The 27107-nt window shown below is 48.8% G+C and overlaps 2 protein-coding genes across 9 annotated transcripts in view; one reads left to right on the top strand and one right to left on the bottom strand.

The window, feature by feature from the left end:
* Window positions 1-19176, top strand: part of NRAP (nebulin related anchoring protein) — a 71172-nt gene extending 51996 nt beyond the window's left edge. For all 8 annotated transcript variants that reach the window (XM_072740083.1, XM_072740079.1, XM_072740077.1 and 5 more), the window contains 11 exons: window positions 271-369; window positions 2342-2446; window positions 2796-2903; window positions 3772-4083; window positions 9781-9885; window positions 10623-10721; window positions 12010-12114; window positions 15437-15544; window positions 17069-17380; window positions 18112-18243; window positions 18806-19176. In XM_072740083.1, the coding sequence (XP_072596184.1) occupies window positions 271-369; window positions 2342-2446; window positions 2796-2903; window positions 3772-4083; window positions 9781-9885; window positions 10623-10721; window positions 12010-12114; window positions 15437-15544; window positions 17069-17380; window positions 18112-18243; window positions 18806-18910 (1590 nt within the window). In that variant the 3' untranslated portion in view covers window positions 18911-19176. The remainder of the gene's footprint in view (window positions 1-270; window positions 370-2341; window positions 2447-2795; window positions 2904-3771; window positions 4084-9780; window positions 9886-10622; window positions 10722-12009; window positions 12115-15436; window positions 15545-17068; window positions 17381-18111; window positions 18244-18805) is intronic.
* Window positions 18305-27107, bottom strand: part of HABP2 (hyaluronan binding protein 2) — a 33404-nt gene continuing 24601 nt past the window's right edge. Inside the window, exons 9-13 of the mRNA XM_025993723.2 lie at window positions 26116-26368; window positions 24888-25030; window positions 24001-24135; window positions 22112-22257; window positions 18305-19665 (exon numbers count right to left, since the gene is read on the bottom strand). Coding sequence (XP_025849508.1) covers window positions 19501-19665; window positions 22112-22257; window positions 24001-24135; window positions 24888-25030; window positions 26116-26368 — 842 coding nt within the window. The 3' untranslated portion in view covers window positions 18305-19500. The remainder of the gene's footprint in view (window positions 19666-22111; window positions 22258-24000; window positions 24136-24887; window positions 25031-26115; window positions 26369-27107) is intronic.

The following is a 27107-nucleotide window of genomic DNA, read 5'->3' as shown; positions in this document are numbered from 1 at the left end:
GGGTGGGGCGCAAGCAATGTGTATTTTTTCAAAGCTGCATGATTGTTTCTGGGACACCCCCAAAGCTGAGGACCTCTGGGTCTCCGATGAGCAAAGGTCAAGAGCAAAATCAGAATTTGAATAATCACGTTCACTGAGATCATGAGAGCAGGTGTTGGACTGGATTCCGGGGAACGGACTAGCAGCCTTTGCAAAGCAAGGTTTTATAACTAGTGCTTATAGAGCTATTTCTCCTTCTTTATGTCTTATCGAGTCTTTTTCTTCCCTCAGAGTAAATACCGTCAGCATCCCCAGTCATTCAAGTACACAGCTGTGACAGACACTCCCAGCCTCCTTCATGCAAAACTCAGCAACCAGATTACCAATGAGGTAAAATCAGATGGCTTTGGAATGGGCTTTTAAAAAACTGCTAGATTGTTAAAAAAAAAAAAAAAAGCATGAATATTTAGTGGGGTTGGGGCCGGGGAAAAACACATGTTTGCATGGAAGCCTGGAAAGAAAAGAATGTTGTATATGGAATGTAACATTTTCCAGAAGGAAGGAAGGCCTAGTTGGAAACTGGCTTTAGTCTCTAGTCCCACAGGCAGTCACAGACCAGCCACACCAGCGTCTCCAGGGAGCTTGTTAGAAGCATCGAACCTCAGGCCCCACCCCAGACCCCCTGAATCCACAAGGTCATTGAGCAGGATCCTTATGGGTTTCCTTTGCACATTGAAGTCTGAGAAGTACTGGTCCGTCATTCATCTGTTCTGCCGAGGCACACACTGGCTAACTGCCTTTATATGGTCGCTCTGATGATTAGTGTAGGGAGGATGTGCGGTTATCCAGGGGCGGTTCTGTAGTATGGTGTTGCTCAGACTTCTGGAATTTCTGCCTCCTCCCCTCACCTGCTGTTTGCTCACTTCATTTAATCATCTCTAGCAGAGGGGCATCCAGGGGAAGGAATCTCATTACCTCAAATCATCATTCCAGCCCCTTTGGTTCTACTTCTTAGAGGCTCTCTTGCAAGTTTGAAATAGAAATTGAGCTTGGCAGAGAATTAAATTTGGCATCGTCCTTAGTTTTAAAAATTCTCCTGCTGACTCTTTGAGAAGGCAGTTGAGATTTGGCTATTTATACAACGAGGTTCCACTCTCACCCAAGTCAGAAAGTAGGACCCAGCAGCTCGGGGTAAGAATGGTCCCAAGGGCTTGTGCAGTGACAGTCTCAATTTTCAATTCCTCTTGAGCCATTCCTGCCTGCAGTGTAAGCTGGATGCTGTGGGGCAACCATGCCTCATATGGTGGCCTCTGGCCTCAGAGAGCTCACCAACCACAGACTCACTTCTGATCATGAGAGGAGATGTTTCGGGAACTGGCTGAGGCCACCCAGGGTAGCACTGGCATGAGTTTGCTCTTGGAAGGAGCCAGGGCTTTAGTAAAGGATGCAGAACGGGGCTTAGGAACCTCTCTTCCACCCACCAGAGCTTTTCCTAAATCTCCCAGATCTTAGCATTTATCGTCTTTTACACTATATCCTCAAGGGAAAAGTCTACAATGAGAAGAACCTTGATGGTGTTCCTAAATGTGTTTTTCTTTCCTTAGCTTCTTGCTGAACAAAGTGTAGAGGAGAGAGAGAGAGAGAGAGAAAAAAACCCCACCTTTTTCTTGACGCATCTTAGGTTCTCAGTGGGGATTCTGTAACAAAAGACAGATTAACAAAAGAAAAGCGTACAAGTTTATTTAGTATGAGTTTTACACGATACGGGAGCCTCCGTGAGGAAACGAAGACCAGGAGAAACGGTTAAACCTGGGCGTTTTTGTACTAGGTTTGATGGAGAGTAGAAAGTCGAGGGAAGATGCGAGAGGGCCAAAGGGATGAGCTAAGGACAGGGGTGCACTTTGCAAGGTCTGTTCACTCAGATTCCTCTCGGGTGCCCTCGGTCTTTGGAGATAAGGAGGCTCATTTCCTCTGGGTGGAGGGAGGGCACCTCTCACAGGAGGCTCTTCTGACCTGCTTCAGGAGAGGAGACGACAAAGAGTTCTCCTAGCACCTGCGGCTTCAGACATTCCTTCCGCTTAAAGTATTTGGTATGCCAAGGTGCCATATTTCGGGGTAACCTGGCCTGAACCCCATCAAAAGCAACTTGCAATCTCTTACATATTCCTTTTATGCCACTCAATTTGACTCATGAAAGACTGTCTTTATTGAAAGAAAGATCTTCCCCAAGGCAGAAGGTGTATCCACGACCCAGCGAGCGGCCTTCCGCAAACCTATCTCCCACTTGCAAACGAGGGACCTCCGGCACCGCAGAAACACACAGCATTATCTCCTTGCTTGTTCTTTTTTCTTTTTTACCCAGCGCCTCTATAAAGCAGCCGGAGAGGATGAGAGGCACCGGTACACAATGACCCTGGGTCTGCCCGAGTTTGTCCGAGCGAAAGCGAACGCAGCCAATCTGAGTGACGTAAGCCTTTCTTGTTGCCGAGGCTCAGACATGCTCCAAAGCCACGCGTGTCTGGGGCTGTGATGGGCTCTAACAGTGACCCTTCTGGTGTTCCCAGAAACTTTAAAAAAAATGTCTTTTTGATGCTCACCGTAAATACACCTTTTCACAAATGTGTTGTGTACACGCGTGCCAGCGCGCACTACAGCGTGTGTGCTAATGAGATTTTTCTTTGCAAAAGAGAGAGCTTTTGCTCGTCAGAAATCGATTCGGGAGCACTGTACTACAAATGAACAGGGTAGCCTTTGTTCACCGATTCATGTAATTTTTTTTTTTTTTTAAAGAAGATCTACATGTGTTCCTACTGTAGGCAAAATACAAGGAGTCTTGGCGTAATCTCCGTGCTCAAGGCTACAAGCTGACAATAGACGCTCTCCCCTTCCAGGCTGCTCGCGTCTCTGGAGATATAGCCAGTGATGTGAGTTGAATGATATGACCTTCCATCTTGCCTAATTTCTGTTAACTTCATGTAAAACAATGTCTACGGCTGATTTTCCTGAATTAAAGCAAATCTATCACCATGTGAGACAGGATGTCACCTGCAGAATATATTAGTTAGAAATGAGATTCTTTGACGGAGGGAGGGAAAGAAAGCTTCTGTTAATCAGAAGCTAAATTCAGGCAAAGGATTCCAGCAGGAAAGAGATGATGATTTATTTCTAATTGCAGGGTCTGGGCAACAACCCCCCACCCCCACCCCATAATACATGAGCTGTCCGGCTTTACCTGGAATTCGAAAGCAAACTCGCAATAGAAATCTTAACACAGCCCTAACACATCTCCCTCCTGGCTCTCTGTAGTTTCACATGTTGGCGTTAGGATTTGCCAGCTGTGTTTCAGCCACTCTGTTGATAGCGTCCATAGCTTTGGGACATGAAGGTGACTTTCTCTTTCCCACAAACAAATCACAGAAAATGTGGACTTCAAATAAATGGATCCTGTCTTTTGGGTTTAATGTTTTGCCAAGTACGAACGGTTAAAGCACAAGTTTCTCTTTTACCTTTTTTGATAAATTCCTTTTGGCCATAGGACATGTAAGGGGAGTGGGGCCCTTTCTTTGGTTCTGAGGATCTGGTTTTAATTAGATAGGAAGAATGGAGCGATGTTTTAATTGTTCAACCCCCAGGGAGGAAGCATGCTCTCAGGCCAACCTCACTGTGGTTTTTCTTATAATCATCACCTCCTAGTGTAAGAATAGGTGATTTTTCTAGGGTTTGCAGTGAAAACGTGCAGGTGGAATTTAAGCAGGCCGAATGCCAGCCCCTGACTGTGGTCCTCCCTTCCAGTTTCTCTACAGACATGACTTTGTGAAGGAGCGAGGCAGGCTGATCGGGGCCCGGAGTGTGAGTGATGACCCCCGACTCCAGCACTGCTGGCGGGTAGGCCAGTTGCAGAGCGAGCTTCAGTACAGGCGGGGAGCGGCAAGCAGCCAAGCCCACTACCATTTGCCCATGGACATGGTGCACCTGGTCCATGCCAGGAAGGCCCAGGCCCTAGCCAGCGACCACGACTACAGGACACGGTGCCATGAGTTCACAGCTCTGCCTGAGGACCTGAAGATGTCCTGGGCCAAGAAAGCTCACGCCCTGCAGAGTGAGGTAGGGGGCCTTTGGGCCACATACCAGCCCCTGACCTACCACCTTCCACCGAGCCTGGGTGTAAATCTCTGCTTCTTCCTTTGCCTATCCAACAACCCCCTCTTCCTCACCCTACCCTGCCCAAACCAAGACTTGCTGGGTCTATGTTACGTCATCTAGGTTGGAATCATTCAATCATCTAACAACCATTTCTTGAGCACCTACTGGTACCAGCCATCGTTCCAGGCTCTGGGGATACCGTAGTCAACCAGAAAGTCAAAAAACTGCTGTGCTTCTGGGTCTTCCACTGTATGGGAGGGAGATAGAATATGGTAGGTAGGATCCAAAGTATGTCGGATGGTGACACGTGTTGTGGAGACAGACAAAGCAGGGTAGGTGTGAAGGTGTGGGTGGATCTGCACACATGCAATTTTATTTTTATTTATTTATTTATTTATTTTTTATTTATTTATGATAGTCACAGAGAGAGAGAGAGAGAGGCAGAGACACAGGCAGAGGGAGAAGCAGGCTCCATGCACCAGGAGCCCGATGTGGGATTCGATCCCGGGTCTCCAGGATCGCGCCCTGGGCCAAAGGCAGGCGCCAAACCGCTGCGCCACTCAGGGATCCCTGCACACATGCAATTTTAAATTGGGGGTGTGGTCCGGGGAGTTCCCATGGAAAAGGTGACATTTGAGCAAAGATCAAAGTTGATGAAGGAAGGGCAGACCACTCCAGCCAACGGAAGAACAAATCCAATGGCCACGTCCCCAAGCAGGAGGAGCCTCAGCTTATTTGAAGCCGGTATAAATCAAGTGGGCCAGGGAGGAGGACGTGGTCCAGAGTGGGGTCTGAGAGAGTGCACAGGCTGGATGCTGTGTGGTGGGGGTGAAGGTCACGACCAGAAAGCAGTAGATCCAGTCATGGCTAACACGACCAGCTGACTGCTGTTACTGTCCCACTTGCTGTGATGCCACGAGATGGGGACAGCTTTGACTTCTCCTTTCCAGATGAGATCATGCTAGAGATGCCAGGCAGAGCTGGCTCCAGAGCCCACAGTCTTACCCATCTTGCTCTTAGGGAGGGAGCTCAATGCAGGGGAGTCATGCTTCCTACAATGCAGGTGTGGACACAGACACAGAAGGGAGAGGTCCTCACCCAGGCGAGGGCTCCAAGCAGGTTGGTGGGGAGCATCACCTGGAGTGACTACAGAGCATGCTGGAGGCAGTCCCATTGCCCTACCACCCCTCAGCTTCCTCCACTGGGATGCAGTAATGGTGATAGTGTGGGCGTGGTATGCACTTGGGAGCCTTGTGCTGGGTGGCAGGCACTGTACCCCCAGATCTTGCACACATTGTCACTGTAGGCTTCCAAGCAGCCCTATGAGGAAGAAACTCTCATATTAGAGCGCAGCCCATGGGACCCTTCCCATCCATATGAGGGATTCTCAACCGTAGCACCTAGGATGTTCTGGGCTGGACAATGTTTTGTTACAGACAGGCCCTGTCCTGTCCCTTGCAGCATCCTGGCCTGCACCCAGTAGCTGCCAATAGTGCCACCCTCCCCCAGTGCAACAAAGTGTTTCTCAATATGGCCAGATGTACCTGGGACATCTGCATCCAGTTAAGAACCCAGTTGTTAGTTTAGGACTGGTCCACACGAAGAAAGCTAGCGTGGTGTCTGGTCCAGAGAAACTACAGTGTTAGCTATTTGGATTGTTCTCTGCAGCAAGCCTTTCAATTCCCGTTGTCTTTAGGGCAGCAGCTGCTCTTAGGTGGAGTTATATGACACAGGCAGAGTATAAACACATAATTGAGGATTAATTGTGAGTCAGCACGGTAATGATTTAATGATCACCTAATTACTCATCACAATTTGCTGGAAGTTCAGAATCACAGTGTTCATAAGCAAGTTGAGTGTGGGGCAGGATGCGTTCCTTGGGCCCCACACCGAGGACACAGTAGCAAGGTGCCCGCCCAAGTCCCACTGGAAAGGCCTTCCACTTGCTAGATGGCCATCCTGCCACCTCCAAGAATATAGCTCATGGCATGACCCTCTTGTCAATGAGCTATTCCTTGGGGGTGGGGGTGGGGGGCGTGGGATGGGAAGGAGGCCTCTGGGGCAGGGCAGATCCCAGAGGGAGATACGCAGGCCATCTGGGATAGGTGAGGGGGCCCGAGCTGGGAACCTGAAGATGTTCGTTGGAAACTTCACGTTGTCACCTACTGGCTACGTGTCCTTGCAATAGCCCTTTGCTTCCTAGGCCTCCATTCCTCTAACAGAAAAGCAAAGAGGGTCGATTTGATTGGTGACCTCGGAATTCAGGGATCACAGGAAGATGTTTTTAAGATAATGGCATCAATATATCATCAGATTTTTTTTTTAATTGAGTGAGGAAAAAAAAAACCCTAAATATTACCTCAAGCTACCATTTATGTCACAGCTTTGTGTTCTGTTTTGTTTTGTTTCTGGAAAGAAAAGGATATTTTAACACTAAAACAAGTAGGAAGTACAATCGAAAAAGGAGGATTTTCCAAAAGTGGTGGTTGGTTGGTACTCTTACACTGACATTTTATGAAATAGGATGTGTATTACAATTTTGAATCCTGAGAAACTATTGCTTAATTTTTAAAATCACTATATTATGCTTCACGTGTTGTTTTATAAGCCTCAAGTTTGTTCATTTGGGGGTTTGGGTTTCAAGATGTTACAAACAGAGGACACCCAATAATGTCCAGCTGGTCCCGAGGCTTCAGTTTTCTTGCAATCATTATTAAAAATCTAATTTCATGTGGTTATATTGTGCAGAAAAAGGAACAAAGGCTCCCCCTGTGTGCACTTGATTCAGCAGAGTCTGGGGGAGGAACAGTAGCCCTGTGCTGCAGCTGCTTCTCCTGCTCTCTCCTGCCCAGGCCAGAAAGGAAGCTGTGGGCTGGGCCAGAGGGAGCCCAGGGGTGCTCACCACTAGGGTGAAGGCCTCAGGCCATGATCACTCAAGTCCTGTGTGCATACTTGTCTCCAGAAGGTCTCTGAGACACATGCTTTTCCAAGGAATGCTCTGGCCGTGAATGTCTGTGATCTTGGATGGAGACTGCAGGGAGTTTTGAAAAGCCCCCTGCAGGGACTGTCAAGGGGACAGCCCTGACCCCACCTTTTACAGCTGCATGATCCTTTTACAGCACCTATACTCTTACGGGTAGACTCCGTAAGCTCTATGAGCCTCAGTTTCCCCACCAGAAACAATGACAACAACAATAGCTAAAATGTATGGAATGTTTATTCTGGACCAGGCATTTGCTTAAATATTTTGCACGAACTATCTCATTTAGTATCCAGGTACATACTGGTAGGACTCTCATTTTTACAGATGTGGCAACTGAAGCACCTATACTCTTGAGTAACTCGCCCAGGGTCACAGGCTGGCAGGGAAATGACTTGCTCTAGGCCCCATGGCAAGTAAGAGGCCAAGGGAGGCTCTGGTCTCCTGACTCCTGGTTTGATGCTCTTTGGCTCCCCCAGGTGGCTGGACTAGGAACCCAGGTGCTCTGGCTCTTAAGGGTTCTCTGAATGACTGTGTGGTACACCCGGGGAGACAGCAGCCCTTGGCTCTTCTGAGAATCTGAACAGTCCCTTGAACTGCAAAATTGTTCTGTAGATGGGTATAAGAACCCCGCCTTTGCAGGGTGATGTGAGCCCTGCATGAGCTGATGAGTCTAAAGCAAACCATACCCTAAGCAAGGGGGTGATTATAAAGATTCTCATTAATATGACAAATAGACCTCCTCCCCTGGCCACTGCCAGGGTACATTTGTTTACATTGTTGAAAATTGAGGACCAGAAACTGTAGCCTGTGCTCCAAACTGGGGGCTCCGGGAGACCCCCCCAGAGGAATCCGAAGGTGGCTTCCAGGCCTTAATATGTGCAAGGAACAGCAGGACTGCCATCTGGGGAAGCCAGGTGCACTTGGGCAGCACGAGTGGGTTCCTTATTATCTTAGAATCCTTCTTTCAGACCATCTTTGGGTAGCTGATTCTTCTCGACTCCCCTCTTTCATCATGAAGTCCAGGGCAGGCGTGTTGTTTTTAGGGTCTGCGTGAATAGTCACACCTGGGCTGGGAGCTGAAATATCAATAGACAATCCATTTATAAGAGAGTCTGAGGCCCAGTCAGATCTTTGGGGAACCTGCATCTTGCTTTCTGACTTACCTGCGATTGTACTGTTCAGCTCGACAAAGGCAAGTTGAAAGAGTGCTCCCCACTTCATCTTGCCTATGAAAGGAGCAAGGCCCGGCTGTGAAGAGGCCCTGTAGGATTATTCTCTCTAACTTAGAAATTTATCCAATTTTCTCTGTTCTTTATCAGAGTGGAAGGCAAAAGCTTTGCCGGTGTAGACCGAAAGATCGTGGTATAAAAAGCAATCTTACTGACATGGGGTTTTGAAACCTGCTCCTGAACCTGAGTGATGCCTCCCTTCACCAGTTGGAAAGCAGAGTGGAATTTGCACAGGGGCATTAACCAGCAGACAGTAGATCAGAAACGGACCCTCTTTGAGGCCAGCTGTGAGGGACGCTGTGAATCCTGAAATGAAAGGAAACTAAAAAGGCCGAAAGACTGGTTTCTGGAGTGATATTTTGCGTTACAGCAGAGCTTATATCTAAATTAGGGAAACGCTATCACCTTCGTTTAGATCCAAATTTTTAGATTTCCTTGGAGACTCTTTTTCCACCTTTAAAAATGCCTGATTTCCATAAAGAGAAGAAGAAAAATGTTCCTGTGACTGACTGTCTTGTCCTCGGTAATGGTGGGCTGATGGCAGAATGGTAATAAGATTTAACATTTCAGGAGACTCCTAATCAGACCCATTGTCCTCCAGCATGGCTCAGGATTTTCTCCCAGGAATGCTGCTGTAGTTCTCATCTTCTGAGTCCTTAAAAAATGAAGAAAATGGGTAAGGCCTCGCCCATCTTTGCAATATAAGCAAATCCTGAGCCAATGGTGGGAGGCGGAGATAAACCTAGGCACAAAAAGATTAGAATAGCTTACATGCTGTAGGCCGCTTGGATCTAAGTTTGTGTGGTTCTTAGAGTCCTGCTGTCATTGTCTCTGCCCCCCGTCCCCCCACCACCACCATGAGACAAAAACAGATCCAATGCATAGAGTGGCTTTTGCTCCTTAGGGCCCTCAGGTGTTCTCATGAGAACAGCAGGGTTGTTATGACCTTCAACTATCACAGAGAGAAACTGAGTCACATTTTGGTAAAGCGATTTGCTCTGAGTCCCAGCAGGTTTGACCCAGAGTTCAGGGCCCTTTGATCACCTGAAGGTGGGTAAAACTGTTCTATTTAGGCGGCAGGCAGGCAGGCAGGCAGGCAGTCGCCTCTCTGCCAGAAGGGAACAGAATAATCCAGGCTGATGCCTGGGCTTGGGGTAGATCTCTACTCTCTTTTTTTTTTTTTTTTTTAAGGGATCATGTGCATCCATTACCTTGGTTTCTAACCCTGCCCATTCACAGGTAGGGCCTGCTCCATGATTTAATTCCTGGCGGAGGGCACAAACTCACACGGTTTGGCTTAACAATACACAGAATATGGTCCGAATGAAGACGTCGACGTGTTACAATGAAGACGAACACAAATGCTTTTTACAAATCAAGGAACTTGAAATAACCAGATGGTCTTCAGTGCCGTGTTGGTGAAAACCAATGATCTTTTCCCCACAGTTTCACTACAAGTCAGACCTGATGGGCATGAAGGGGACGGGATGGCTGACCCTGAGTTCGCCGCAGCTAGAGAGTGCAAAGAAGGCCGGAGAACTCATCAGCGAGGTACCATTCAACCCAGCTCTGCTGTAAATGCAACCTGGTGTTTAGTTCCTCCTGAGGAGGGAAACTGCTTACAGGGTGGAGATGCCAAGAGGGCCCCGTGGCCCCTGGACCCCAGTGTTTTTCCTGGGCTTTTGCAACCAAATCGCAAGACAGAACACGATTTCCCTCCAAATGAGTTCACTTGCTGGGCAGTAAGACAGATGATGAGCTAGAAGATTCTTAGTAGGTACATCAGGTAGTTATGAGCTAAGCCGACTCATTGTTTTCATGGGGTTGCAGAATTTGCCATCCACCCACAGAGTTTACCCAGAGTGTCCAGTGTCTGGGGTTATCTGATTTCAGAGGGCATTACACATTCTACAGGGATGATTACCTTTACCAAACACCCCACCATATTGGTGGCCTGGAGATTCTTGCCCAGGGATCCATTCCAGGGGGGCACTAGCTTCTTCCATCTCTTAGTAGCAGAACTTACTTGGACAGGGTCCTATTGATGCTGAATTTCCTTATTGTGGTGTGCCCTGGTATTGTGCAGCCTTTTTTTTCCCCCAGGAGAGTAAATTCTTATAAAATGTTCCTTATCAGAGGGGCAGCTTGCACCCCTGTGAAAGACCTGTCTTCCAATAATATCTTTGGCACATCTGATACTGAGTAGGTGGGGTGAAGATGCATCCAGAAAAATGCATGGTGTTCAGGTGTTCAGCTGTTCAGTGGGAATCTGTGTCTTTCTCTTACAGACCAAATACCGTAAGAAACCAGATAGTATCAAGTTCACCACGGTGGTTGACTCCCCAGACCTGGTTCACGCCAAGAACAGCTACATGCATTGCAATGAGGTGGGTATGTTCTCATCAGTAACCCTACGTGCCCGGCAGTGGGTAGTGCTGTTCAATACTCAGTACTTAAGAGCACGGGCTTGGGGTAGACGGGAGTGCTACCTGGGTGATCTAGGGCCAGTTACTTACTCTCTCCTACCCTCTCATTCCTTATTTGAAAGGAGGGCAATGATAGCAACATTTCATAAGATTAAGTGAATTAAATGAGGATTAAATAACTAATGTATGTGAAGCTTTTAGCAAGTATCTGGAATGTAGTAAGTCCTCAATAAATACCCCCTATTATGGTTTGGTTCATAATCATAACAATAATATTGTGTAATATTGATGATCTTTTATGAAACACTAGATGAGATACATCTTAATTATTGATAAATGGTAATGGAATTAAAAGCCAAACATAACCCAGTTAAGAAAAAAAAAAAAGGAGCAGCTATATTAAAAGCTTCTTTATGCTTCTATGCTTTCTGGACAATTTAGCCTCATTTCTTCTCTCCTATATTTATTTTGAAGTATAGGAACTTAAATATTTTTTCTCTGAGGTCGTTAAGAGATTTGATTTTCACACACAGTGACAGAGCCGACCCCTTGTCACAGAGTCCAAATGTTGTACTGACAGGTTCATGTTTGTTAAGCCCATATTGAATTTGGAAAAGGATCAGAATATTCAATACTATATTTTCCCTTCTTAAAGTAGATGGGACTCAATCCCTTCCTAAAATTCTTTGCAACTCTTAGGTCACTGCTCTAAAAATAGCAACTGAGATAAAGCTTGAGTTTTAAAATTGTGTCTTCCTGGGCCCCAGGTAGACTATGAAAACTTAAAATTTCTGAAAACATATTAAGGCCATTCAGAATAAAAAGACTTACTAGCTGTTGTGTCTTTTTTATTATCATTATTCATTATTCAAACAATAAGGGCATTAAGACATCTTGTTCCTAGTAGAAAGCTTGAACAACACTCAACTGCAAAGATTCTCGAAATAGCCACACACCTTATGCTTGTTGCAAAACAAGTGTGGCCAACCAAGATGTTGGTTTGGGGGCCCATTTGGAGCAGATCTTGATAAATATTTTAAATAGGTTCTACTTACAATCAGCCAGCCCTATCTGACTCTCAGCCCATGGGCCGCCTTGGTCAGATGGTGGGCTCTAAAGGGATGCTCTCCATGTGCAGGGCTGGCATCTGCTCCCATGGTGGGCACCCGGTGGGAGGGGCAGCCTGCGTCTCACCTGTGACCTCAGCTAGCACAGCTCCGTATTTACCATGAGCCTGTCTCACCCACAGCGCCTGTACAGATTGGGGGATGCGGAATCCCTGCACAGATATACGCTGATCCCCGACCACCCCGATTTCACCAGAGCCCGCCTCAACGCACTGCATCTGAGTGATGTAAGTGAAACAGCAGTTAATGGGGTGTGCACCTCTTTGCAAATGTATCTACACCCAACCTGGATTTAGTTGTTGGGGGGGAAAGTCCCAGGAAAGAGGACTTGAGACAGGAAGAACGCGAGACCGAGAGGGAGACAAACCACACGTGTGACTCTGAGCCACTTGCATCGCTAGGCCTCAGTTTCCTCAACTGGAAAATGGGACAGAGCTGAGCTGACTAATGCCTGTGGTTCCTTCTGGCTGGAAAATTCTGGTTTGGCGCAGGAATTGCCAAGACCGCAGTCAGGTGCCCCCCTGGCCCTGGCAGGTGTAGACACCTGCTCTGTTTCTTTCCCGGACACATCTCCTTCGCCCTCCAAGCAGGGTGACTTTGGAGGCCCAGAGGCACTTTCTCGCTGCACAGTTTGGAAAGACGCCGCAATTGTGGTCCATCGGGTACAAACACGAGCTGCTGCTCCTTTGTGCGTGAGGCGGTGGCCTCCAACACTTCTGTTTCCCTTAGATGTGTGCCCTTTGCGTGCATAACCAAGATGCTGTTTCCTAAACCCGGGCTTGTTGTTAGCAGGGGTTGGAGGCTCCTGGTTGTAATAGAATAGGCGGCCGCTCGGCCAGCAAAGCTGTGATCCTGGGATAACAGGTAGCCAGGCGGCGGAATCAAAAGAGCCTGTCAGATCAGAATAACACAGGCCGAGTGTGTCGGCCTGGGGCAGCGCGGGGCCTCCCAGAGTCCGGCCATTCTTCCCTCCCTGGCCTGGCCATTGTGTCCTGGGGCTCCGTGCAGATCAACAGCTGCTACCGTGCACCCCAGAGGTGGCCGCCTCGCAGGGGTTGGCGCGAGGCGCCTTCTAGTTAGCGTGTGTATTAGTTTGTTGCGTTTGTAAAGCCCTGTGGGATCCCACGCAGTGAATGCGATGGTGCTTTGTAAATATGAGTTATTATGACCATTTGATGCTTTTGAGGGATGTGCGAGCGATAATTTTAGAACAGCAGCTCTGGTGGGCTGACCTCCATCGGGGGAAGCGGGACCTCCCCCTCCGCAGAGCTTGGACAAAACAGCCATCGTATCAGGGCTTCCAGGATGGGGGAAGGCCAGGCCTCCGTTTGCCAGACTCTCCGAGGTCCACAGCCCTGAAAACTGGGATAAACCTGTCGGTCCATCAGGAGCCCGGTTGAAGGAGGACGGCCACCGCAGGCTGGTGACAGAGCATCTTTCGGCTCACAAGGGACGCCAGTCTGTAGAGTCCCGGAGCTGAAATTAGCCGCCAGGGCATGCGGATATGGAGAACTCATGAACCTCTTTTGAAAGAGCACTTCTTCGGGGGCGTGGAGAATGCACACAATTGGATCAAGTGCTCTGTGAGGAAGATGTGGAGGGAAAGTGACCTTCCTGGGCAAAGAAAGCCATTGAGATGTGTAAGGCAGCCGAAATAACTAAAAATCAAATGACTCTAATGTGTGAGGATGAGGACAAAACTGTGCCCACTGTGATAAAGAAGAGGAACGCCCAGGGTTCCAAATCAAAGAGCCTACGGAATCTAAAGGCTCCCAGTGGCAAGACAGAAACCTCAACAGAATAAAAAAACTCAGAGAGGAAGTGATCACAATCAAGCAAATAGTATACAGGAGAAGGAGCAGGAGAAAGGGAGCCAGTGCCTTGGCGAGAACCCCAATTTGGGCCACGCTGGCTAGCTGACCCTCAGCCGTAGAGGCTCGGAAGCTGGGGCGCATCGGACACCAAAGTGAGGTGATGTAGGAGTTGGATGCTGAGTGAAGTTTGGTGTCCTTGCCCAGCCCAGATCTGGTGTGGAGGCCCTTCGTAGGAAGGCGCCAACTGTCCCCTTCCCAGGGGAGGCTCAGGGCTTTGACCCTATTTGCTATCTGTACTGCTACTTGTGGGGCCACCATATCAGGGAACGTGATGCTAAAGGGGATGGTCACTCAGTCATTACCCGAATGCTTCTCCCCTTCTGCAATCCTTCCCTCCTGGCTGCTCAACTCAGTGGTGACCCAGTAAATCGAATCCTTTGGGCCTTGTTTATGATCCATCAATTAGGAGATGACTCCAGTGATTATTGGCTCTTATATCTCTAGGCCCTCGAACATAGCAGGTGTTTGGTTTGGGTTGGTGGCGTTGGACATTGGAGTTAGAGGTGATGATGAAGGTGAAGGTGATGGATGGCGGTACACAACAATGCAGAGCTCAGTGTGCCTGGCTCCATCTCCACGGGCCCTTCCTGGTTCCAGGCCCAGTTGTGCGGTGGTAGGAAGCACTTTGCTTTTTATCTGCCATCCCTCCTTTGCTTAATCTCCTCAATCCCCTGTAGAACAGAGCCTCGGCCATGACCTCTATTTCCAAGTGACAAAAGCAAGGTTCTTAAGGGGCCTCCTGACCTGCTGTGGCTCTTGGAATGAGTGAGCCACCGACACGGTCTGGGGCTGTCACTTTGTCGTCTGCTGCTGATACACCTCACCTGCTGTGGCTGAAGAAAGGACAGCCCTCCACTGGGATCTCCAGATGGCTCCTTTCATGGAGCCATTCCCTTATCTTAAAAAAAAAAATGTTAGCTACATGAAGGCATGGGAGATTTTGATGCTCTCTCGGGTGCGTGGGTCTACCTGAGGACCAAGAGGATGTGATTGCAGACTCCTGGAGGGTGTGTGAGAACAACTTCAAAAGGGAAAAAATGAAAGAGGAAGATGTGAAATACACGGGTCAGGAACTCGGTCAGGTTCTTGGCAATCAATTTAATTCAGGTGAAGGCTCTTCCCTCCGTGTGGGCACCAAGGGTGCATGTGGTATGCAGCACTCTTCATAGTGATGGTGAGACATGGCCTCGGAAGTAGCCGAGGGGCCCTCAGGAAGTCGTCAGAGTTAACAAACACAGGGGTGCCCGATCCCAAGGAATAGTACTTTCAGCATGAGGGAAGAAGCAGAGTTCTTGAACTTTGAGTTCTGGCATCTAGATAGAAGCTGCAAACCTAAGGCACTGCAAGTGAACGCAAAGACAGGAAGGAGTGGGGTGGGGGGGCTCTGGTGCCAATAGGATATAGCAAATGAGCCAGACTCACAGACTCCAGACCCACCAGAGCAGGGCCTGATGTTGAGGCCTGGAGCTTAGAGCTGAGCCCTTTGTGGCCAGTCTCACCAGTCCCAGAGCTAGGAATGTCCTCGAGATGGATGTGGGGAGGCCATGACTCTGTCCTTGGGTACCTGCAAGGGGGAGGGTATGTGTTCAGGAGCTATTCCTGCTGAGAGCTAACAATATGCCAGGTGTGGAGTTCTCACTCCCTGCTCACTCATTTCTCTGTTTTCCCCATCTAGAAAGTCTACAGAAACTCTTGGGAACAGACCCGGGCTGGCGGCTATGACTTCCGGCTGGATGCCATCCCATTCCAGACTGCCCGGGCGTCCAGGGAGATTGCCAGTGATGTAAGACATCAGATTCTCTCTCCCTCTGTCACTCATAGGTTTGACTGCTTTCCCCAAGTCTGATGAAAAGCACACCACCAGGAACCCAAACTGAACAAGTATTTCAAGTGAAATGAAAAATCAGCCTTATTTTCTAGAATCTTAGCCAGAAGTTTCAGATTGAGGAGGGTCGTTGTCTGTCCTTAAGAGAGATACTCTTAAACATTGATGTATGTGTATCCAGAAGTCAATTAACATGTGATTGATGTGTTGATCTACAATAAAGGGACTTCTAGCTGAAGGGGTAGCACAAAAGGATAGAGATTGAAAAAAAAAAAAGACAAAAAAACAAAAAAAAAGGATAGAGATTGAGCTTCCCCCCTAGATTGATTTTGAGTTCACATCCTGGCTTGGTCACTTAAGACTTGGCCGTGTGGTATTGGGCTAGTTGCTTATATCCTCTGAACGCAGATTTCTACATCTATGAAAGAGGGATATAATTTTCATCTCCTAGGATTGATGTCGGAATTGAAAAAAAAAAAAGGTTTACAGCACTATGCTAATAACAGGTGTTCAAAACATGGCAGCCATTATTATCGAAGGGGAAAGCTTCATAGACTAGAGAGATCACTGATCACTCAGCAATACCTTGCGTCTGCCCACAATGAGTACAGAAATCAGGAACGAGCAGTTTTTTTTAAAGATTTATTTATTTGTGAGAGACACACACACAGAGAAAGAGAAAGAGAGAGAGAGAGAGACAGGGAGAGAGAGAGACAGAGACAGAGGCAGAGGGAGAAGCAGGCCCCATGCAGGGAGCCCGACGTGGGACTCGATCCAGGGTCTCCAGGATCACACCCTGGGCCAAAGGCAGCGCTAAACCCCTGAGCCACCCGGGCTGCCCCAGGAACAAGCATTTAGAAACAGTTTTAGCAAGTACCCATTGTGACAACCAGGCCTGTGCCCGGTGGGCTCCTCTTGAGTAGGGCAGAGGCTAGTTTGGGTGTTGCCACTGCATATCGATCCGATGCAGTAGAACCACCTATGGGACTTTGATGGATTGAAAATTTAAAAAGCAAAACAAAATGAATCCGGTTCTTCCCTATAGATGATTTGAGGAGCACTGGACTGGGCCCCTACAAGCTAGGAAGAATCAAAGGAAGAGTGGCTGCTGAGAGAAGGGGCATCTTTCTCTTCCTGTTAGTTTATTAATTACCGTTAAGCAGCATTAATACCCATAGCTGCCACTCAGTGGGCATGAACCTGTGCCAGACATGAAGCTTAGCCCCATCTCACTGAATTCTCTCCCATGGGGTGGAGGTCCATTCTCCCATTTTATCAGGTGGGGAAACTGAGGCTCAGACAAAGTAACTGGCCCAAGGCTACACAGCTAGAAGGAAGCAAAGGGAGATACAGATCCCAGGTCTGCCTGAATCTGAAGCTGGGCTCTTACCTGATTGTTGAACTTCCTGCTGAGATTCCTGTGGGCTGGCCCGGGAGGGGTGGCAGGCACCAGGGACCCATCTCTGCTCCTCTGACCCGCAGTTCCGGTACAAAGAGGCCTTCCTGCGGGACCGGGGCCTACAGATTGGTTACCGCAGCATCCACGATGACCCCAGGATGAGGCATTTCCTCAGCGTCGGCAAACTCCAGAGTGACAACGAGTACAAGAAGGACTTTGCCAAGAGTCGGTCCCAGTTCCATAGCCGCCCGGACCAGCCCGGCTTCCTCCAGGCCAGGAGGAGCCAGCAGCTGGCCAGCGACGTGTGCTACCGGCAGCCCCTGCCCCAGCCCACCTGCGACCCGGAGCAGCTAGGCCTGAAGCACGCACAGAAGGCCCACCAGCTGCAGAGTGACGTGAGTGCCCCCTCCCGCCCGGCTGAGACCCTTCCCCTGCTGCCTTGGCCATCACCCCGCATTCCACATGACCTTTTGGGGGGAGCTGGGCTGAGATAGAATCCGGGGTACCTAACCCTATAGGAATAGGAAGGAATAATAATTTTACTGTGGGCCGGGCTCTGTGCCAAATACTTTTTCCAGCATTTTGCCATGTAGCTCCCACAGCAGCCCATCCCTACCCCATTTTACAGACGAGGAACCAGAGGCCTAGGGAGGTTAGGGAACTGACTCAAGATCGCCTAGAGAATAAGTGGCAGACCTCGGATATGAACCCCATTTGGTTTCATATGAGAGCTCAAGCTCTCGAGGGCCTGCCCTGCTGTTTCTGAGAGGTCTTAGCAGCTACCTGACGCCGTCCTTGCCCTTTCCCTGGGAGGCAGCTGAAGCCCAGAGCAGGCAAGTGGCTTTCCTAAGGCCACAGAGCCAGTTGAGTCGGAGCCCAGACGTGAACAGTCCTCCCCACCCTCTGCCCCCATGGTGGCTCCCGTTGCTTGAGTGGAAAGATGCACGGCCCAGCTCACAGCACACTGGGCCCTCCGTGCCAGGCGGCTTCTGCCTAAGAAGAATTGTTTCCCCTCGTCCTGGCTTTACTGACAACGGCATAGGCTCCATCCCACAGAGGCCACCCTATGGCCAGACCACCCCAGACCCTGTCGACGTAGTCCTCTTGCTTCCCTCCTTCCCCTAAGGTCAAGTACAAATCAGACTTGAACCTGACCAGAGGCATTGGCTGGACACCCCCCGGCTCCTACAAAGTGGAAATGGCTCGGCGGGCGGCAGAACTGGCCAAGGCGAGGGGCCTGGGTCTCCGGGGAGCTTCGGTGAGTAGCAGGCCGCAAACCCACCCAGCTGGCAGGGCCGTGGGGAAAGGCAAACTCAATGTTTCTTTTCAAACTTTATTTTTGGCCAAAGGTCAGCTGGCTCTAAAGAAGTGTGAAATGCAGCTGGAGCAAGGCGCCTAATTTCATGGGTCTGAGATGACCAGGCGGATGACACCCGGGTTAAACTTCCTGCAGGGCTTTCTCTGAAGTCACAGCCATTAGTTCTGCGGAGACAAACCTACCGGGGCTCCATCAATCGCGGGCCACGGCAGCCAAGGCTGTGCCGACTGCTTGCTCGTTACATCCGCAGAAAGGGTCAGGGGCTTGCTGGCTGCAACAGTCTGGGTTTTGAACCCGACTTTGTTCAGAAGAAAGACGCCACGTCTAAATGAGAGATTGGCTTTGCTTCTTTCTCCTTCTTGCCTCCAGGATCCTTGTTCTTGGGGAGGGCGGAGGAGGGGGGAACCTTCTAAATGCTCCCGGGGCATCTGAGGCGGCTCATCCTGGGGGAGCAGGGCGGAGGCCTCATTCTGACTCAGGGAGGGATGTTTGATTTCTGCAGGGGGGGCCAGAGGCTGTGGAGCCCGCAGAGAATCAGAGGGGGGACGTGAATCCAGACGCCACCGAGATTCTGCACGTCAAAAGGAGGAAGGCTCTGCCGTTGTGAGTGAGCGGCGTCCACCCAGGATCCTTGGGAAAGAGGCTCGGGAGCAAACGTGCGTGTGCACCAGAGACGTGCTTCAGTTCGAGCGAGCTGCTCGCAGGACAGGACACCGTGCCAGCCCCTCCCCGAGCCGCCTCCCCCGAAGCAATGACCTCAGGAAGCCACGAAGCGTGTTGTATTCTTGGCCCCCCCGTCTGACCCTGGAAGGGGGTGGCTATCCTGGGGCGTACCTTGGGTGTCTGGGATGAGGAATAAAGATGTAAAGGTCATTCCCACTGGCTCCGGTCATTCTGAAATCCCTTATCTGCAAATGTCCGAGGTGAAGGCAGTCTGTGATTTTCTAGAAGGTACCATGGTGTGAAGGGAAGCCACCGAAGGATATATTGGGTTGATTCTGGCATTTCTTGGGTTACCCACGAGGCAGCCTGATAAGGCGGTGGAAATGTTGGTCTGGGACACCCCAGGCTGGCAGCTGTTGTCTCTGCTTAGAGCAGGGGGGGCTCCCGGGGGCTCCCAGGGTGTCCGGTGCTGCCCATGAGGACTTGCCTTGTCTGGGGGCTCGGGAGAATGGGCTCTCAGGTTCAGAAGACACCTCAGAAGCTACTCCCCTTTTGGATGGTGGCTTTAATCCAATTCAGGAATTTGGCAACTTGGGTATAGACTCCTGGCTTCTTCCCACACTCCAGGCCCCAGCTCACTATGCCATAGACGTAGTAGGTGCCATTCTTCTCACAGGTCAGAGGACCTCCAGAGTCTCCCTGAGGGAAAAGATACATGAGTTCAGCTTGGTGAACTTGGTAAATCAGAATATATTCGGAGACACCCTCGACCTTCCATGGGAGGTGCCAGGGGTGATGGGGTGATATCGCCCCAGTGGGTTTCTCTGGAACGTGGTGGCAGGGCTCTTCCTATGCCTTTGAAGATACAAGGCTCTTAGGGGAGAGAAGAGAATGCCACCATATGCCCCTGAGTCCATGAGGGCTTGGCAGAGAAGCTGCAGGGCTGGGCCGCAGTGCCGAGGTCACGCTCCTACTTCCACCCTCTTAGTCATGACTCATGATCACACAGTAAATTCTCAGGTGCCCCAGCTTCTCATTCCTGCAGGGTCTGGGGGTAGGGGCAGTGCTCTATTTGGATAAAGCCGTCCTAGGACCTGTAGGACACACACAGGGTGGGGAAGATAAGGCTCAGGGACAGCATGGCTGAGATGTTCAACACGCTCTATGGGGTTAGATCTCGGTTCCAACCCAGGCTGGCGGACTGTGAGCCAACTGGGCCTCAGCTTCTCACATTGTGAACTATGGAGAGCAACAGACCCCCACCCTCCACCCCCACCCCATCCTGGCTCTTGTGCAGATTCATGTTTGCAAAGTACATAGAACAGTGCCTGGTTCCTATGGAGTCCAGCTGAAGTGGCAGGAGGGGCTGGTGAGAAGGGACAGCTCTCAACACGCACCGCTGCTTACACCTGGCATCTGACAGGATTTTCAGTGAGTTAGCTCTTTGAATCTTGGCCACACCTTAGGATTCTAGGAATACGTTATTCCCGTTGTATAGATTAGGCACTGGAGATTGGAGAATTCTATCAGTGTAATGAACTGAATGTGTTCCCCCAAAATCCTTATGTTGAAGCTGAATTCCCCAATATGATGGTATCGGTGGGTGGAACTTTTAGGAGGATATTAGTTAGAGTCCTCATGAATGGGATTAGTGCCCTTGTGAGAGGGACCCCAAAGACATAGCCCCCTCTTTCCACCATGTGACAGTGAGGAGTCGGCTATCTGTATCCCAGGAGAGGGCTCCCACTGGAACCTGACCACGCTGACACCCTGATCTCAGACATCCAGCCTCCAGAAGTGGCAGAAATAAATCTGTGTTGTTTAAGCCCATTTGTGGTGATTTGTTAGAGCAGCCCGAGCTGACTAAACAATTCAGTGATTGACAAAAGTCATAAAGTAGAAGAACCAAGTTTCAAACCCATGACTGTCTGTTTCTAAAGCCTGCAAACAAAGCCCTTGAAATATTTAAAGAAGGGAGTGTTGTGTTTTCTTATTCATCTTCCAGGGGTTTCAGACAAATCACACTCATCTGCTTACCACCCTCCCTTGAGTAGGTGGATATCCATGGCCTCTTGGGAAGGGACAGAGGGTCACAGTAGAGCCACATACCTTCTTCAAGAGTGATGGTGATTTTCCCCTCCCAAAGGGGACTCGAGGCTGGCAGCTTATTGTTGGGTCCCTTTGCAAGGGGGGGGAGCTGGGATTTAGTGTGTCCATGCTGGGGTTTCCAGGATAGTTGGTTGATTTATGAAGATGATAGGCAGAAAATTCTAAGTTTAGGTATTCCTGGGAGTCTAAGAAGGATGTCTCCTGTGAGATGTGGCCCCTATAAGGGAGCTTGGTCTCCTACTTGGGGTAAAGGCTTCAGGTCACCTCAGCACCAGTAGATGAAGCCTCCACCATCTCCCTCTCCTGCAGCCTCTGAGTCACCACAGGTCCCTGTGACTTGGGGTCCCCATAAGTCCTATACTGGAGAGAATGTCAGGCAGGCCCTGACTTGGTTGTTGCTGTAGAGGAGCCATTCAGCCACCTGGTATGCTAGGGCTAAGTTCCCACCCTCATCTCTGTCTCTGTCTCTGTTTCTCTCTGTCTCTCTGTCTCTCTGTCTCTCTCTCTCTCTCTCTCACACACACACACACACACACACACACAAATCCTGATGATTAGTTAATATTATTGTGAGTTCTCAGGGCCTATCATCTTTCTTCTTCTAGTCACTAGTCTTTTAGGTAGTTCCTTATTGGGATTTTCAGACATACTGCCCAGGGATCAAGGCCAGAAGCGCCATCTTCATGTTTAAACACAATGAAGCAAATTCCTGCTCTGCCACTCATCACCCAGGTGTAGAGGCCAAGATCATTTCTCTAAGCATCTATAAAATGGTAATGACCTTTCACCTTCACCAGTGTCATGAGAATTAAATTTGACAAGGCAGGCAAAGTGACCACTACTATTACTATGCTGGGTCATCCTGGATGGATGTGGATTCCAATTAGCCAGAGGACAAGGATGCCTGCCTATGCCTTAGATTTATGGCAGGTGAGCCTCTAAACCTGCCTCCCAGCCATGGGCTCTCATATGGCCTCTGCCCAGCGTAAGCTCCCACCCATGTCTCCTTCTCCAAGTGCCATTTGGAGTCTCTGACCTGGCAGGAGTCTTCCCTAGGCTTCTGAAGGTTTCCTGCACAAATCATGCTGTCATCGATCATGTGGTCATAGAGTTGGCGGGAGTTGCACAAAGTGTTGGCAATCAGCCTGACCTTGGCATCCAGGAGCTGGCGGGATCCTTCCCCTGCGGGGTAGAGAAAAGAGGTCACCACTGTGGGGCGCTGGGCGACACTTGCCCCATCAGAAGCTAGCTCGCATTGATAAGAAGATGGCCACAGGTCTGAACATAGAAAGTAAGGTTTGTCCAGGAGATGCGAAGAGGAGCCTCATCTTTCAAGGGTGGGGACCCTTTGCTTCCAGCCTTCACTGTGATTTTACAGACCTTCAGTGCTATGCTTATCATAGGGGAGTGGAATCATTTACTCCTTCTTTTGTCTCCCCAGCTAGACCATCAGGTCAGAAGGGCAGGGATCGTGTCTTAAATCATTTTTAATTTAATTTCAAAAGAGTTTATTTATTTATTTGACAGAGAGCACAAGCAGGGGGAGTAGCAGAGGGAGAGGTAGAGGGACAAGCAGGCTTCCCTGTCAACCACGGTACCCAATGTGGGGCTCAGTCCCAGGACCCTAAGATCATGACCTGAATCAAAGGCAGATACTTAGCCAACTGAGCCACCCAGGCACCCCTCTTAAACTGTTTTTTAAATTTCCTACCAGAGGGCTGGCTCACAGTAGATTCCTAAGGATGGATGTAGTGCCCTGGTTGCCCTTCTAGGTTACTTACTTCCCAGGGCATTGATTTCTTCCTCCGAGGATCCCCTGTTCTGCTCTGGTCAGCATGGTGATATTGAAAGGTTTAAGTGGGTGACAATGAAGATCCCTGTGAAGGATCACTGGCTAACCTTAGATCTGAGTAACCTGAAATCTTCTTTCCCAAAAGTTTCTGACAAATTTGTGTATTAAATTTCTTTTTGGGCAGCCCTGGTGGTTGAGTGGTTTAGCGCCACCTTTAGTCCAGCACCTGATCCTGGAGACCTGGGATCAAGTCCCATGTCGGGCTCCCTGCATGGAGCCTGCTTCTCCCTCTGCCCCCTGCCCCTGTGTGTATCTCTCATGAATAAATAAATAAAATCTTTTTTAAAAAATTTCTTTTTCTTCATGAATACAGGTCAATTTAAAGTGTTTCTTCTTTCCATTATTAAGGAGAAGATTTAGGGGGAAAGGAAATCTATTTTGAATATTTGAGAAAGACTTGAACTATGCTTCTGAATTTCCTATGTTAAAGAATATAATCTTGTCAGCACATGAGAAAATTAATTCTGTGGTTACTTTTTTAGATAAGACCACATCCTAGAGACACATCAATAGCTTGGTTTAAGAAAATGTATAGAACGTCTACAACATGGACATCCCTGAGCAAAGCACTCCAGGGGAGACAGATGAACGAGCACAGACCCTGCCGCCCAGGGGCTGGCTTAGCCAATATCTCTGTAGAATGCTTGATAGCAATCTCCTATTATCATGATTCCAAACCTAGGAGGTAAGTGTGGTTAAGAGGAACTAAAGCTCAGCTGTCCAAGTGACAAAGCCAGGGACCTAACACAAGTCTGTCTGATGCCAAACCCATCTTCTTTAAAATCTATCCTCTTTCCAACCTACCTAGGGAAGGAGAGAGATCTTCGTGGATGCAGGATCAATGCTTGATGGAAGTCAAGGTAGGAGCCAGGGACAGATATAAGGATCATGGAAGGCTCCATGGAAGTGATGAGACTCAACAAGAGCTTTAGCCATGAGGCACTCGCACTTCCTATTAGTAATACATCTTCAGTAGAATATTGATTTCAAGTTCAGAAGGGACCTTAAGTTTGACCCCTTCTCTGGTTAATGCAACTTCCCTGAGTCTCAGGAGAATGCATGGCCAGACTCACCTGTTTCTGTCACACCCCACCCAGAGATGTGGCACTCAGTCCCAGAGGGGAAGGCACTATTGGGCAAACATACGGTCTTCACATATTTGGATTCCAGAGCACAGTGACCATCCACTGGCTTTAGCTTGAGCAGAGCTAGGTCGGGAGAGAAAGAGGAAATGAGTGATGATACCCTCTCTGTGAAAGAAGCATTAGCTTCAACTTGAACAGGGGGTGCATGTAAGCAAAGCCCCATTACCAGTGCCTAACAAAGGAATGGCTTCCTCCTCAGCCACTGCATTCTTTAACTGATGGGGAAGAGTCACACTTCAGGCTGAGAGTAATATCAAAAAATAATAGTGGGGTTTGAAATCATTTCTAACCCATTGTTTAAAGAACAGCCTTCATGAGGAAAAAAAGATATTGAGAAAGGAGAGAGAATGACAGTTCCCAGGAATGGAGAACTGGGCTACACACTGTAGGCAGCAGCTTAATGTCATTGCCTCTACACCTGAGTACATACCAGGTACCAGATGTACATGGGGACGCATGTGCATCATGTCACTTAACACATAGGAAGCTGAGCATTGTATACCAGTGTACATGTTTTATAGAAGAGGACCTGAGGCTTGGAGAAGTGAAGCCACCTGGTAAGTGAGGGAGCTGTGATTCAAGGCTGAGTTCTTTCCACAATTTAGCCTTACTAGCATCTCTTCCCCTCATTTATCCATAACACCAACACAGACCTTTAAAACTAAAAGATCTCTGGAATAAATTCTCTACCTTCTAGAGTCTGTGAGGGACCAAAAAGAGAAGAGCACCTTCTAGAACCAAACCTCAGCTTTCCACCAGTAACGAAATCCACCCAGAACAAGACTTATGAGAGATCCCCCAAAGAAAAGACTTGCCAATATCATTGTGGGGAATCTCTTCTCTTTCATTATAGAGGCTGTACTTGAAAATCTTCTCCACCCCGAATCTCTGCTCATGGAATTCTGTCTTCTTCAGGTCCTGGTCCCCTAACACCACTGTCAGATGTCTGGCTTTTATGCTGCAAGGGAAGGTAAGATGGTCTGGTATCTGAGAGACTGAAGCTACTCCCTGGCTCTGCTCCCCATGAGCTGGGTGGCCTTGGACCTTCTGCAGCCTTGGTATCCTCATCTATAACTGTCATTTGTCTCACAGAGCTCTGTGGCCCAAATAAGAAAATGTGAGGAAACATGGTCTCCAAATGTAAGCTGCATCCCACATTTCCTAAGAGACCTCCCATTACCGCTAGGATTTGCTAAAGAGTAGTCAATTAACTTCTTGAACAACTACTCTTTGTGGAGGCTAATGTTTGCATGTTTGAGGAATCACAGAAGAAATTGTTTAAAGACAGTGGATTGGAAGACCTTCAAAGCCGCCATCAAAACCTGGGCTACAGGGGACCAGCCCCGACCATGAATTTGGGGAGTTTCAGGGAAGTGGTGGTAATTCAGGCTCCTCAGTAGATGCTGGCTTCTCTAGGCCACACAGCAGTCATAGCTGAAGTCACATGACACCAGCAAGTTCATAGTAATGACATCAGATGGGAGCATTCTATTTTTCTCTGTTCAGGGCAAGACTGGAGAGGTTAAAGAAACAGGTAAGTCTGGGTTCATATCCCATTTACCTACTCACTTTCCATATGACTTTAGGTCATGGTCGTGGAAAGGTGCTAAATCCTCCCAAGACCCAGGGTCCTTGTTTATGAAATGAGAATAACAGTCAACTTTTTCACGGCACAGATATTTACTAAGCACTTGTTCTGTATGAAGACCTGCCCTAGGCATTGGGCAAGCATTCGGCAATTAATAAAAGTGTCTTCCCTTAGCATTGGGCAAGCATTGGGCAATTAGTAAAAGTGTCTTCCCTTAGCTTGTCGTCCAGTTGATAGTGTTCGGGATTAACTGTCATAGCACATGTAATTCCCATGGTAAGTGTTCTAGATGGTAGCTCTTTTCTATCCGGTTTTAAGAAGATACTCTTTTGCCCTTAGAGCTAGATCAGCCCCTCTTATCCTGCCAGAGTCACCAAGATGCTGCTGAGATGGGAAGAGTAGAACACCCCCAGAGACTTGAGTGTCCCTGGCCTCTGCTTTTGGCAGGCACCTACTTGGTGCAGTGGGCAGCAGTCAGCACCCAGCAGGGGTGAATCAGCGCTCCCCCGCAGAAGTGGCCCTGGGGCATGGAGACGGTCAGTGGCAATGAGGTCTGCAGGGATGCCTGCCACGGGTGCTTGCCCGCTGTGCTCTTAAAGCCTCCATAGATTCTCTTGACCTTCTTTGTCATCTCAGTCCTCCCACACGAGTCAAATCCTGGAAGCTTGGTCAGAGGCTCTGTGGGGCTTCCCTCTGGGTCAGCAATGTCTGTGGGACACAAGACAAATCATGCTACTTACTTTCATTCCAGGGCCTCAGAGGAAGCTGTCAGAGGTATGACTCCAAGTCCAGCAGCTTAGCAAGCTTCAGAGTTGAGACTGCACTGATGCATACAAGGTGGGCATGTAGCAGGTGCAAAGTTAATATGTGTTGAATACACGATTACTATAAAGCAAGTCTACAGAATTCAATTTGAAGATGTTGCTTTTTACTTCTTATTTTAATATGTATAAAAATGTGTGTGAATATGTAAATCCATTGCTGGGTATATACTTAGCTATTCATTACTGTACACATATGTTTGGGAGGCTTTTTTTGATGTATAGGGGAAGATATTCAGATGAAATAGAGTGGGGGACATAAGACATTTGCCCAAATAAATGTCATACAAGGGAGAGAGTGGTAAGTGTTGCATGGATGGTGCCCATTCCATTCCATGGGGTTTGTGAGGAGGAAGAGATAACATTTCCCTTGGTATGTCATGGAGGACTTCCTGGAGGAAGGTTTGCTTGAGTTGATTTTTAAAGGATGGTTGGATATGGGCAAAATCTGACACAGGATGGAGTATTCCAGACAGAGCTGACCATGAGAACAAAGGCACAGAATCGAAACCGTCCAGGGAGGTAATCCCACTGATCAGAGTGGGAGGGTGCAATGTTCTGGACACAGGTAGAGAGCTGGGATAGACAAGCCTGCCAGGAAGATTGTGAGGCTGGAATTCTGTCCA

This window comes from Vulpes vulpes, chromosome 15 (assembly GCF_048418805.1).
Source record: "Vulpes vulpes isolate BD-2025 chromosome 15, VulVul3, whole genome shotgun sequence".
NCBI classification, from domain to species: domain Eukaryota; kingdom Metazoa; phylum Chordata; class Mammalia; order Carnivora; family Canidae; genus Vulpes; species Vulpes vulpes.
Note: the sequence above shows the minus strand (reverse complement) of the source record. Positions and strands in the feature narration are given on the sequence as shown.